At 35.1% G+C, this 14,437-nt stretch overlaps 2 protein-coding genes across 2 annotated transcripts in view; one reads left to right on the top strand and one right to left on the bottom strand.

The window, feature by feature from the left end:
- LOC111639800 (protein vav-like) overlaps nt 1-3,416 on the top strand; it is a 34,226-nt gene extending 30,810 nt beyond the window's left edge. The window contains exon 6 of the mRNA XM_023385751.1: nt 1,946-3,416. Coding sequence (XP_023241519.1) covers nt 1,946-1,990 — 45 coding nt within the window. The 3' untranslated portion in view covers nt 1,991-3,416. The remainder of the gene's footprint in view (nt 1-1,945) is intronic.
- Nucleotides 3,417-5,725: 2,309 nt separating this feature from the next.
- On the bottom strand, nt 5,726-13,808 carry LOC111639789 (glutamate receptor U1-like). The gene is made up of 9 exons (XM_023385733.1): nt 13,683-13,808; nt 13,323-13,619; nt 13,162-13,250; nt 12,801-12,876; nt 12,564-12,722; nt 12,230-12,380; nt 9,536-9,759; nt 6,876-7,120; nt 5,726-6,794 (listed from the first exon to the last, which is right to left on the bottom strand). The coding sequence occupies exons 1-9, from the start codon at nt 13,806-13,808 to the stop codon at nt 6,581-6,583; spliced, it is 1,581 nt and encodes a 526-aa protein (XP_023241501.1). The 3' UTR covers nt 5,726-6,580.
- Between the last annotated feature and the right edge of the window lie 629 nt (nt 13,809-14,437).

Raw genomic sequence — 14,437 nt, 5'->3', positions numbered from 1 at the left:
TTGAACTGAAGTAGTAATTCGAACACAAATCATTTATTGTATTCATTCAGACACTTGGCAAATCTCATCATTAAATTTTATTTAGTTGATACGTGTTCATCGTATTTGTACACGTTTCGTGTACAAAAACTGAAACAACAATAATCATCAGAAGAAGATGCATAAAGGTCAACAAAACAACAATTACAGAGAAAAACTGCAAGATAATAAGAAGTTGAATGTGTAACGGAGTTTTAAAGGTTCAAACCTTACAGAGATCTGTAATTTAATTGATAACAAGTTGAATGTGCAAAGGAATTTTATAGTTTTAACTTTCGGTGATCTGTAATCTAAAGTTGGTCGAGGAGGGGCACAAAATGCCTGAAACGTATACAACATATCTACTAAATAAAATTTAATGATGAGATTTGCTAAGTGTCTGAATGAATACAATAAATGCTTTGTGTTTGAATTACTAAACAATTACTGGCATGGTTTCAAAAATACCAGAATTGAACTGAAGTAATTGTGATGTACTGTATTTATTTTTGTTGCCAGTTCCTCAGTTAAATCATAGGTGTTCAAAATAGGCATTGATCCAAGGGAAAACAGTATTCTTACAGCTGCAACATTATACTAGGGCAAGAATGTACTATAATATTTACAAGTTAGTTCTTTGATTTTTTCGGGTGTATAGGTTTTCTGTGTGTCTATCTTTCTTATTCCAGATAAACCAGAGAGCCCGATAAACAGTATTTTGGTAATTATTCAGAATCTAATGATAAGTAGCTACTTTTTATTGGAAAATGTTAGGAGCATTCAATCTCCTCAGAAATGTTTGAAATTAATTCTGTAAAATACATTTATAGTTTTAAGATCTACAACATCAGAACTTATAATTAAAAGTACCTGTCATTAGATTTTAAATTTATTTACAGCAAAGAATTTGAAAACATTTAAAAAGTGTGTAGAAAGCAAAATTTTAATAGAAGATTTGTTTTCAGAACTTACAAATTCAATACTCAGATCTGAGAAAGAACAAGTAAATTAAAATTTTTCAAAATTTATTTATTCTTTTTAATTTTCTTGTCAGATCTGAAGACAGAATTGATAAGTTCTGAAAATGTCAATCTGCTGTTAAAATAATCAAATATGTTTACTAAAATGCTCTATTCATATTATACACTATATTACATTACCACTGTGATCAAACTGCAGCTTGTGAACTGAGTGCAGCTCTTCTACACCCTCACTATGGCTGCTGGATACTTATTCAAATTTTTATAATCTTAAAACAAACTATTACAAAAATATTACACATATGTAATATTTTTGTAAGTTCTGTATTATGCAGTATGATATTTAGTTATTACAATCTGAGTAATTTCAGATGAATCAAGTCTGATTTACTTGACTCTTCACAAAGTTAAATGAACTTGTTAGAAATGTAATGCAGTATACAGGTTTCTAAAACAAGCAGTCATTAACGAAAAAGAAGGAAAGAAACTTTGCTTAGTTTATGTTCAGAATTTTGAGTCTTTCATCCCTTAGAAAGTTGCACAATTGTGAATCTGTTTGTCGGACTTTGTGAAGAGAAAAGTAAATGAATTCAGATGAATTTTAGATATTTTTACAAGTCAGCAATCTTATAATTTATGGAGTCATTTACGAATGAAAAATTCTGTTTGAGTTGTAAAGTACATATCTTCAATTTTTTTCACAAAAGTTTTTTGTACACTGATACAAATCAATGTATAAGGAATTTACTATACACCTTGCATATAAAAATGTATTTTTAGTACTCATTAGTTTGTTAATCTTACAATTAAAGAAAGGAATACAAGCATACAATTAAATATATTGACTACCAAATTTATCTCAAATAGCGTTATAATTAAGGATTTTAAAGATTAAAAGTTTTAAATAAAGATTTTGTATTATTAAAAAATTATTTATTTATTTTCAGATTGGTTACTTTCCGCTTACGTACGTTTCCGAAGTCAATGATTAAAAATCCTTCCGTCATCATATTTCATATATTGTGTATATTGTAAAGTTGAGTACAATTCGGTTATATATTAGGTCCTTTCGAGGACAATGCGATTTACTGTGCGTAGCGTATCATGTATAGAATTCAGCTTTTTGAAGTCATCGTTGCTTGTTATCTTTGAAATCGCATTTGTCATTTCTGTTTCCCAGCCATTAACTGCCTTTTTTGGTAGTTTTTTTCACATTGTACAGATATTCAAGTCCAATTAATCGGTAAGAAGTTCATTTTTTAAATCAGTACATTCAATAAGTTTGCTATAAAAACATTTCTAATTTAAAAAGAAATTGAAAATTTATTTCAATTCGTTTTTTGACTTTTTGATAGAACGATATTTTTCGCAGCCAGATTTACAGGACAAATCACCACTTAATAATTGTTAAAATATCATTTTAATTGAATGTTAAAAGAATCGTAGTGCACAATTAATTTTATATTTATCGGAATACTTGTGTGATATTTTAACACGGGAAAAGTCTCCCCCGTTCGTCTCGGACTCTAATCGACAAAGTATAATTAGGAGTTTTTCCAAGTGCCGAATATACATATATAGATTACATAATATATATATGTATATTTGTTTTAATATTTGTGTATCATATATTAGTGTAGTCAAAGAAAGGAAAATCATTCTGATTTTTAAAAGTATTTTGGTAATATTCAAAGATTTAGTCAGTGAATTGAAAAAAAAAAATTATGGTAGCCACGCATTAAAATCTTGTGATTTGTGTTGGACAATAATGTATAGCGTTATGGGAATACACGAACTTTGCAGTGACGGCTGTGATTTTACAATATTATACGAGAGATCCGCGCGGATAAACCCGTGCGATTTGTTAATTTTAATGTATAAAGTTTAGCAAAATGTATTTAGAAAAGATTATTTTCATGAAATCTACATGAATTTCTCTCCAGTGCCAAATGAAAAAACTAAGTTTTTTTTTTGTTTTTCACACTTGCCAAAATCACACACAAACTTATTATATTCTTTCCAAATCTTTTTATGTAGATGATTGTTTTTATCTCAAGTTAATGTATGTTTTTGATTGTAAAATAGTTAGTTTTAAAAGTTTTATATAGATTACACAATGTACAAATAATTGTATTGTTGTTATTTGACTAGAAATTACTTATGAATAGATGAATAACTGCATAAAAAAATGTATCAGAAAATTTTGTATAAATTTTATCCTCTTCCAACTCATCTTCCATAATCTGAAAACATGTCAAACTAAAAGCATTTGAAGTAGACAGGTTATTGCCTTTAATAGAAATTTAGATATTAAAAACCTATTGTACAGAAATATCATAAGTGTTAGTTTTTATAGACAATTTTGTTAACTTTATAAATATATTAATTGTCTGTAAAATATATATATAAAGTTATTTCTGTGATNAAATAACTTGAAACTATTAGTACTTGATTTATTAAATTCTTCAGTAGGCAAACTGAAATATTTCTTAGGATATAAACAAGTTTAATTTGTTTTCGTTGTAACTGAGGCAGCATAGTGTGGCAGGAACTGTTTCTAAATGGCAAACTTGATTTGTGCAGATCACACATTAATAAAAATCTTTACGGTCTCTATTTTCTCGGCTATTATATATATACATATCCTACACTTTAAACATATGGTTAATGCTGCGTGTCCTTGGTGACCCTTGCACAACGAAACATCAAATAAAAAAAAAAAAAAAATCCAACGCGTGTAAACGAAAATTCTTCTGGTGATCATTGGAAAATTTGCTTTCTGTTTGAAATTAATTGTTGTTGCTTTTTACTCGCTGCTTAGACTCACTCGAACTCACACGCTTCAAGCGTGAAGAGACAAACTGCAGTTAAAATATTTATATGCGTATTGAAGAAACTCCTAACGGTAACTCCGGAGTGACCCAGTCAATACTATAGAAAACCAACTTTATCAGATTTAGTAGTAATTAATTCTGAATGCAGTTCCAGCTCTAAGACACCTTTTCGATATTTTCTTTATTATAATTCATATTTGCAATTCTTATTAAAATAGAAAACCAACTTTATCAGATTTAGTAGTAATTAATTCTGAATGCAGTTCCAGCTCTAAGACACCTTTTCGATCTGTTCTTTATTATAATTCATATTAAATTAATATTCGTTTATTATATTGCGTAGTCTGTCAGTATCCCAGCTTACCACCAGATTCTTGGGCACAATTTCGTGTTTTATGTTAATCCCATTAAAGAAATTTGAAGGTAATGCGTTTCGAATTCAGATTTAAACAATTAAAGATGATAATTATCGATGCTGTTTTGTGATGATGATGATGATGATGCAAATTTCAATTTGCTGTTGTTTTTTAGTTGGAAATTGTTGTGTTGAGTATTTGGACAATAGAAATGTTTGTTGAAAGTTTTTTAGGTATGTTATATTAAAAAGGAAACGATATTCTTCTATCATCTTGAAAAGTGTGCTCACGATTTATGTGAAGGGGAAAACTATTGCTCAACGAATGTTTCAAATTTCTGACGTGCCATCCTGTTATTGAGCCACATTCCATTGCTTCCGTTTGTTTACTTCACATTGAGATTTCCTCCTCTGGTAGCGAGACCATAGATTCTTTTTTGCCTTGACAGTTAAGAAACCGTGTACTCTAAGATAAACATCGACTTTCATTGCCTTTTTATATTAATACTGGTATAAGATAATAGCCATTAGAGTCCTTTAACCTCTACACGTGTTTATACCACGTTTTAAATTTTAGTATTGTTCGAATATTCGACATTGAAATAACGTATTACGATTGATAAAAATTGCAAATTTATAGCAGTTAAATCGACGGGTGTGTTAATTAATGCTAACATTGTCATTTTGAGCGCGAGTTAATGTTATCGCTGTTTGATCATCACCAACTTTAATCAACATTTAGTTAATTATCTTTAAGAACGATTTTCATTTACATTCAGAACGTTATTTTAAATTATCCTCGTGACAGAGAACCGCCTTGTTTGTTTGTTTGTACAATAATATTTTTGGGTTAATATTGTAAACATTTATTTGTAAATAATTTAATTTGAATTTGTGTTTCTGACTAGTTTTTTAATCCGAGAAAACAAAATCTTGGAATTTTACTCATATCAGATGTGTCATTTTTGTGCAATAAATTCCCGAATATCTAAAATAGACCGCTTCTTTTGTTAATAAAGAAAAAAATCAGGTATCTTTGATAGCCTAAGTGTCTGTGTCCATTTTATTCTTATCACTTCAATGATTTACCATCTCAAATTAATAGAAATCTTCAGTCGGGACCGTCCAGGGTAGGGTGACCACCCGTCCTACTACTGGGCCAATAGGTAGTCATTAATAATAACAATAAACTTTTTTTTCATCTTTTTATATTAAACTAGCTGTTACCCGCGGCTTTGCCAGCAAACCCCATTTATATTCAGTATTTCAACGACCATAGTAATTGTTATATAACACCTACCGCCCAGAATCAAACGAACTGTTTTCAATTTGATCAATTTTCTGGAACGTTTACAATCGTTCTATAATCGAACCAATACGCGATAACAAATTCGAATTTAAAACGGTTCGAACATTTTTAAAATCGAAATAGATAACATTTCAGACATTGTTATAAATATTTTTATCAATTTAATACACCTAAGTACTCAATGAAGACTAAACGCAGTTAAAAACAAAAAACTGCATCTAACAAGTAAAATAGTACAGTAGAAGCCGTTTTTCCGGTTAAGCCTTAATGCTCTTCCTCTCCCCTGCGGGGAAATTCGAAAAATCCCTTCATAGTGTGCCTGTGTACCAAATTTCATCTTTTTAGGTCCAGCGGTTTGCTCTGGGCGATGATGAATCAATCAGTGACTCAGACAGACAGGACAAGTAATTTTATATATTTAGATAATCGGTACAATTGCAACAAAGAGTAGCATTTAAAACAACAAGAGTAGTATATCAATTTAAAATTATTTACTTATCAATTTTTAGTGTTTTGTGCTTTTTTTACTACCAATTTTTATTGTTTTAAGCTGGGTTGTCAAATGTCCTATTGGGAAGCATTATAAAACTTCAAATGCTCTACTTTGACTATGTAAATATCTGGTCACCCTAGTCCAGGGTGCCTAGTTTCGAGTTACGTAAGTAAAAACACTAACGTATAAGAATATCACGTAGTACTAACTTGTTCAGTGAGACCGTTTTCTGAAGAAATCGGTGTCGCGTTACCCTATATGCAAAAAGGAAAACTGTCCGGCTCCCCAACCAATGTTATAAGAAAATTGAAGTCAACACTACACGGGAACCCCTAATTCAAATTTGTCTGGGCCGCACGAAGTTGTAACGCACCACTGAAAAGAGTTTGTGACACGACCCTGAAAACACACCTGTGGTTACTCGTGTATCTCGAGACACGCACCCAGAGGAGCTTTGGGCAAAATACGTATCAGTACCTACATGAAATTAAATTGAAGTAAGCAAAAAAATTATTGTGTGGGACCACTACTTCCTTGGAATGTGGGGCGATTTGCCCCTTCTGTGCGTCCTGTCTTCGATTAACATAAATTTCAACAAAGTTTTGTTCGTTTTCTATGACAAATCTCGATGATAAAAATGATGATGGCAATTATTAATCCGATAATGAAAAGAATAAAAACGCTTTGCAAGTCGGAAAGACAAAGCGGATTCTGCCGATCCTCATCTATTGTTTGCATTCTTTTCTTATCTATCAACGAATGAATCCACTTGTCAATTATTCCCGCTTCGAATAAGCGAATTATTCTGAAAAGTATACAAATAAATCATTATTAATCCAGATACAAAGATGGCGACGAGGAAAACATTTTGTGATTTCATACTCACACGTGGTCGAACGATTGCCGGTGCCAAAATCGTTTGGATAAAGCAATTCCGTATCCGAACACTCGAAACGTGTCCTTAGAGAAGAGGAATTTCGATTCGTATCGAATATCCGCTTTTATCGTTAATTCACCAGCGATGTATGCGTAATTCTTTTCCAAACATTTCTTCAATCCTTCGACGTCGTGCTTCACGAAATTCGACGAATCGGAATTCATTGTTTCTAGTATGACGGGATTTGAATGATTCTAAATAAACGTAAATATTGTTTTTACTCGAGGTAGTGGAAGAATCAAATTTAATATGGATTCATAGAAAATGCCCGTTGTCCTTAGCATTGTTTACAGATACTCCATACCGTACATAATTCGTAGCTAACAATTCTGACATATATGTTAAGTATAAGGGAGCTCTAGATTTATTTATACACTTTAAATATTTTTTTTGTATTCTTACCGTCCCGTGGGCACTAAGAGGGCCTCTTAAAGCAGGCCCGCAATGGGACGGCCGAGTGGTGAGGGACGGGGCCCGACATATCCGAACGGACCACCCCCCGTAGAGTTCCCGGGGATTGGATCCCGGGTCCCCCAGAGCGGTAGCTGCCACCTCGACCGCTCGGCCATCCGGCCATTGATATACTTTAAATTGCATAAAGTAATTAAAATTTCATTATACGGATTCCGAATACGTTCATTTTCTACCAGTTTAAAAATTCGATTTTCAAAACCCCGAGCCGTGGGTTAATTGAGAATTATATCGGGTTCTAATACAGAAAACTCTGCGTTTTCCGAAAAGCGTTACGTTTTTAACGCCATCTGCTGGAGATCGTGCGCATAAGCAGAGATTTAATTTCGGTTTCTGGTTCATCGTCATTCTAAAGACTACGCCAAGCTTCGAAAATGACATTTATTTACAGTTAGCATATAGAAAAAAAAGGAGCCATGTATTAGCATCGTCCGGCATTCGAAGCCGTAGGACGTGAAATTTCCGTGTCCACGCGCAACCCTTTTGAACTATTCTTCATATCAAAATCTCATGTTTATGTACTGTATTTGTGTCGTACTATTACTATTTATTGAAATTTCGCCAATTTTCGGGAAATTCGATGGAAAGAACGACTAAGAATCTAGAATTTGTCCACAGAATTGGATACAAATAATCAAATACGAATCAAACTGTGAATGAATTGAAATTAAATATTTATTATTAGAAATTTATTAAAACGAAACTAGAAAAAAATCGTCTATTGTTAAAAACCGATCAAAGATCGAATTAGTTGTGTTAGTCGTACGAAACCGCGACGAGAGGAAAAAAACGCTATTGATGTAAACGGAACGCAATAATTTTAAATGATTAATAATTGTAAACGAACGACCTCCGGTAGAGTCGCTCGTATGCACATAATTAGAACATAGAAATTTTAAAAAGAGGAAAGATTAATGACGAAAAGGGACATCGCGTCGGGTAGTTAAATTTCAAAAACGTCACAGACTAGACAACAATGGTGGAAAATATGAGCGCGAGTTTCGAAGTTCCATCGACATTTTGCATCCAGAATAACGGATGGTGTCGAGTAGATTCTTCGAGGCGCATCTTTCTGGTGACTCGAACAGGAATCGTCTTTCGCTTAGAGACAGACGAGAGACCAATCGGGAGCGAGCAAAAATGGACGTAGAGCCAATCGGAAGAAAACAAAACCAAGAACGGAGATTGATATAATCCCCGATCTTCGAGGACTGGGGCCGTATTCTGGTCATCGTCTCTCGTCTGTCGTCTCTCACAAGCCGATCGCTGATTGGCTGATCATTTATTTACGTCTGGAGAGATCATCGCGTCTCTCTAAACGCGATTCTGGACAACCTTTTCTCTCTTCGATTCTCTCGTTTATCACAGACGAGCGGATAGTTGTCTTTAGGCCGTTCTTTCGTCTTTCGCCTCGATTTCGTTATATCCAATATGGACGATTTGATGCTACTCGCGCTGTACAATCGTATTAGAGAACGTTCTCTATCTTGGGAAAGAATATTTCGAGAGAGAAAATCCTGATTTTTTTCCAGCGCCTACTCGGAAACGTCACCGATTCCATTTTTTTTAAAATTTTAATTACCTACATCAATTATTGAACTGTCGAATATGATGTTAACCTTACTTAGATAGCTAAGAAGAAATTAGATCGCAATATTTCGAAAAATATCTAAGAACTCACGCTATGAGAGACGAATTTCGTCTCGCTTTGACGTCATTCGTCGGTGAAAGAAGAGAGAGAGATAAGTGACCAGAATACGGCCCCAGATTCACTTCTTTCCGAAAACTGTGCACCTACACAGGTTAGTCGAACCACGAAAAAGCAGTTTTCCGTCGGTTGTGCCCAACTGGTAACCAGTGACTACGGACTCGGACCGACGAATCTCCACACCCGCCGTTGCCCCGGGGCCTTCCTTCGAGCAACATTAGAAACACCTTCGACAATTCGAACCTCCAATTGTATAAATAACATTTTTGTTCCTTAGTGTAAGTTTACTTTTATGTTTAAAATAAACGGGTTTATGTGAGATTCTTGTCGTCCGTGTCTCCTCCGCCGCACCCACACGCGAACGACCCTAGATCATCCCGACGCGGGATTAACGATTCCCCCCGGAAGTCGGCGACCTTACAAAACTTACTTTAAATAATGCGTAATCCGAAGAGCTCTTAATCGTACCGCAAGTGTAAGTTCCGGCTTTCAGAAGTTCAATTAATTTGGGAACGGTATCAACGGGTTGTTCTAGTCCGGGATTCGTGAGGTAAGACATCAATTTAGCTGTATAATAGGTGCTAACGACGAGTACGTAAAGCCACCAACAAGAAACCACAATCCTAGTTCTAGTAGAAATGGCTGCGTAGCAACCTAAAAGGTAAAGAAAAAACAGTAACCCGTTTACATTGTGTCGTAACTTATTCTGTAAATTAAAATTTCGGTATACCCCTTTATTGTCCGTGCCAAATATAGAAAACCGTGTTGCCAGGGCCCGACCCCCTTTCTCGAATTATGGGAAAAAGAAGTAACACGTTTTGGAATTGGCCAAGTTTGTAAATTCAAATTTTGTTTCACCCCTTCGGTGGACCGGGCCGTCCGTCGAAGTCAACGTCGCAATGGGGATTGAATCCCGCTATCGAGTTTCGGAGAATATCCGCAATACAGCCTACCGCAATTTGTTGCCATGGCAACTGGCGAGATGACACGCGACTGCGATCTATTTTACGTAATAAATTATATACACATAGCTTAGGTTAGGTCACGAGATAGCGATCCCAACCCGTCGCTACCGGATCACGTAGTAGAAGAGCACCGAAGTGCCGTACGTATCCTTATTACGATTCAGATATTCCCCAAAACTCGAGAACGGGTTCAAACCCCCCCGCAACACTGTTTTCTATACGCGGTAAGGTCGGCCGAAGGGAGGCGTGAAAGAGGAAGTGGAAATTTCAATTTACAGAATTCGCTCTCGCACCCATATTTTAATTAATATACTGTATTACGAAATAAAATAAATGTTACAATAATACAAGCAAAATTTATCAAGAAATTTTGAATTCGGCGCTTCGTAAGGGGACAATTGTCTACGGGAGAAGGCGCGAGAAGTTCAGAAACGGCTGACTTAATTTGCGTAGGAGTTATAAATAACGAAATCAACGTTAAGATTACGCTTTAACGATTAAAAAATTTTCGACTTGTGAAGTAAACACGCAAGTACATTAAAATATTGTGCGAATGTACTAACGTAATCTTCATTTGTTGGGGGTACACTCGTTAATAAAAAATTGAAAATTGTCCGCTGGAAGCAACCGAAAATTGCCCGGGGTTGGCTTACTTAGCTGCGCCAATCAATCTGTCGTTTGCCCATCTCAGATAAAATGCAATACGAAATCTTTGCCAGTCTAACTTTACAATCAGAATTTTCGCATTAAAGTCCACCCGGTATTGATTATGATTTTTACTCATTTTAACGGTAATACTAAATTTTAAAAAATTCCAGCAACCAGTTACATAACTTTTCTGACAAAATCATTTAAGATTGCGTGCCAAGCCATCTGTTACGATATTTTATTAATCCTAGAGCAAAAGCTCGGCCAGTTTGTCAATCATTTTGCATCGGCGCCCCTTGCGGACACAATTATATTACACCTTTTCGTAGAAAATATTTAACGGAACCCAACATTTGAAAACGAAGTGACGATTTGTCACATCTACTATTAAAGAAAGAAATACAATAGAGCGTCGATTTTCCTAAAGTCAATCATCCGAAAGAATTCCAGTCGACAAATTTAAATTTTCGCCAGTGCTGTGGCGCTTCAATCTTTGGCTATGTCTTGGGCTACTCAAATATTTTACGTTTTTGATACTAAATTAACATCTGAAATATAATTTTTTATTGTTTTTATATTTTTCAATATATTTATTTTGTTTGTACAAAATAAAAATAATTTTTAACGATACAATAGTCTTTGTTAGGCTTAACATCGACGAAAATTCGACGCGAAGCGACACGCAACGGAGAAAAATTTCAACATCGGATACGTTAAACTACTTTTTCGTACATAAATCGGTTATCAGAAATATCAGTTATACGAACAACCCCAGTCCCCAATTGATTCGGAAAATCGACGCTCTACTGTATTTTACTACTGCGTGTCGCAGTCGGTGCGACCACGCGTGCGTGAAAGAAATATCGGGCCAACCAGTGTGTTAATTGCTGCCAATGAATTTTATAATAAATTATTCGGTGTCCGAAATTGTATCAAAACTGGTATACTTGGTCATATTACTGTCGGTCGGTATTTTGACACGAAACTAATTAATAAAATCAAAATCAACAGTGGTAAAATTTACCAAGCTTTGTCTTCCTGTACTAATGAATTACGCTTTGTCATTTAGGGTTTAAAAACTTTTTATATAATTAATTATTATAAAATCTTGTGGCCAGAGTAGAGACGCGTTTATGAAAAATTGAAAATGTTAACAAGGAATAAAGTCTTCGATAAGTCTGTGAGGCTGTGAACGGGTCCGAACCCTCACTAAAATTGGCGTTAAAATAATTGTCTCGTGTTCAAATTTTATTTCTTGTATTTTCTTACATTTCAACTCGTCGTAGTGTAATAAGGTAACAACGCGTGTTTGCAGCAATTTTAATTTTCTCAGTTTCGCCGCATTTCATTTTGTCCAGGGTAAAGATCTATTTGCACTAAATTCAAATTAGAAAATAAATCGTATAGAAGAATACTTTTCCCCCTCAGTGAAGATTATCGGTTACGATATTTAGAATTATACTATATATGAAAATGTTCATTATAAGTAAACGATATTATATATTAATTACCTTGATTTATAACGGCTCTATATATCCAAAAGAAGCTATTATAAAGGGTCAGCTTAGGCTTTGTCCTCCAAACGGATGGAAAAATACCGTTTTCCACCAAGGATAAAACAAATGTCATCAGAACGATGGTAACGGCTATCGCCATCCATGTCTATAAATAAAAGTTTAATTCTTACCCAGCAAATTATCCGGAAGTTGGCCGTAAATGAAAATTAGTAGGTATCTACGGCCACACCCGGAAGGCGGGCAAAAAGCCCCGAGGCTATATAATGATTTTTTTCACTACACGGGGGTCCCTAGTGCCTTTACTTTCCGGGAGCCCCGCGTAACTAACCTTCCGAGCGAATGGCAAGAAAATAGCCCAAGTTTTGCTCTTCTGTCCGGGCGCTCTGGTTACAAAAACTGTTCGATCGAAGGCGTACGCCAGGCTGAAGTCTGCCGCTGCCGATCGTTCCGACGTTACGGTCATTCCCGCCATGGCCAGATCCACTTCCTCAAAATACAATTTATATTATAAGCCAAAGAAAGGTAATTTCAATCATTTATCCGCCGGCAAACGTAACCAACGTACCTCTCTGCGTATCATTCCGATCATTCCGTCGTTAAACGTTCCCCAAACACCGTCCAAAGAGTGCCGTATTTTGTACCTGTAATTAGTCTACCAAGTTGAATTCTTTTATCAACTAAGGCCGATTGTATACGAGATGACCGCTTTGGCAAAAATGCGGAAAACGGAAAAGAATAGGACCAAACAGTTTTTGCCTGGCAATTTTATTTAGTCCCGCTTCGGAATTCGTTAATTTTCTACCCCTTTAAAGATGAACGAATTCGACTTTCAAAACTGTTTGGTCCTATCCTCTTCCGTTTTCCGCATTTTTGCATCCGCCACAATCAGCCTCAATTGCATTTTAGTACGGAGATTAGAAACTTACGTAAAATTTAAATATTCGCTAAGAATATCCAAGAGTTTGATGTCGACTCCGGAATTTTTTTCCGATTCTCGAGAATAGAAAGGAAAATGCTTGGAAAACAATAAAAATCCTTGGATTTCATTTTATATTAGTATTTGTTTAAATACGAAAGTGAAACTAACCGGCTGGAGCGCAACTTTAATCGTTCTTCCATCCAAAGAGCCAATGCCGCTTCTGGAAACTGCTCCATCCGGACAAAACGCTTCCGTTTTCGACTCGGAAACATTTAGCTTTATTATCAAAGTTTTATTGATTTTGCCATTGTATACCAGTTTTAAAATTTCCGTAGAATTTCCATTAAAAAATAGCAAATTACTATCTCGAAATATCAAATTCCGCAGTTCTTCGATGCGATTTTCCTCTTGAAATTCGATTAGAAAGACATTCCTCCGCTTCCAAAGGACGGAAATCCCTAACATCTGGAAAATACGCCTTTTAAACGAATTGCCTATAAAATTTGAAATAGGAAATTTCCGTTTTACCCGGTGTATGATGAATTTTGTCGCCTTCCAATCGCATAGCAAAAGTATTTGAGCGCTGTTCATTTTAGCTAAATCGCTGATAATGGACGTGACGTTTTCTCCCATTTGGTACCGCACCACCGCCATATTTTTCTTATATAAAGCGGGTAGCAGCGATTCCGGACACGTAACTGAAAATTAAATAACGATTTCAGTTTCTATCATTTATAATTTTAAATAAATCTTTATACGTATTAATATTTTAAACTTAACAGAATTTTATCGTTTGAAAATTTCTATGTTTTAATTGAAAAGGGGAAAAAGTTTTAGTTGGAGTAAACGGCCGGGGATAAAAATGCGGTTCAGATATCGAATTAAAGCCCTTATCCCGTAGAGCGATTTGAGAAAGGTGCGATGGTTTTGACGCGGCAAAGTGACAAAAGTACAACGTATAAGTCGTATAGGATAAACGTGTCCGGGTGGTCCTCTCCGCTAATGTTAGCCCCAGCAATTTTCTTCTTCGCGGTTTCGTTATTGTAAATACTCTGACCAATAAATGTACATTTTAGGTTTTAACGCCATTGTTTTTATCGCCCTCTTCTAACTCTTCCTCGCCAATCCCCCCGACCGCGAAAAGTTCGAGCGACACCGGGCATACGCCGTTAGTTTCTCGTTCTTTACAGGGGACGTAAATACCGTAGTAACTAAATTTGGGTGGGAATAAGTAACGTTTTTCGGGAGTTAATCGCGATTATAGTTCAATACATTAAGTTAAA

Source organism: Centruroides sculpturatus, unplaced genomic scaffold (assembly GCF_000671375.1).
Source record: "Centruroides sculpturatus isolate CEXI.00-Female unplaced genomic scaffold, Cexi_2.0 scaffold668, whole genome shotgun sequence".
Taxonomy (NCBI): Eukaryota; Metazoa; Arthropoda; class Arachnida; order Scorpiones; family Buthidae; genus Centruroides; species Centruroides sculpturatus.
This window is presented reverse-complemented; position numbering and strand designations above follow the sequence as displayed.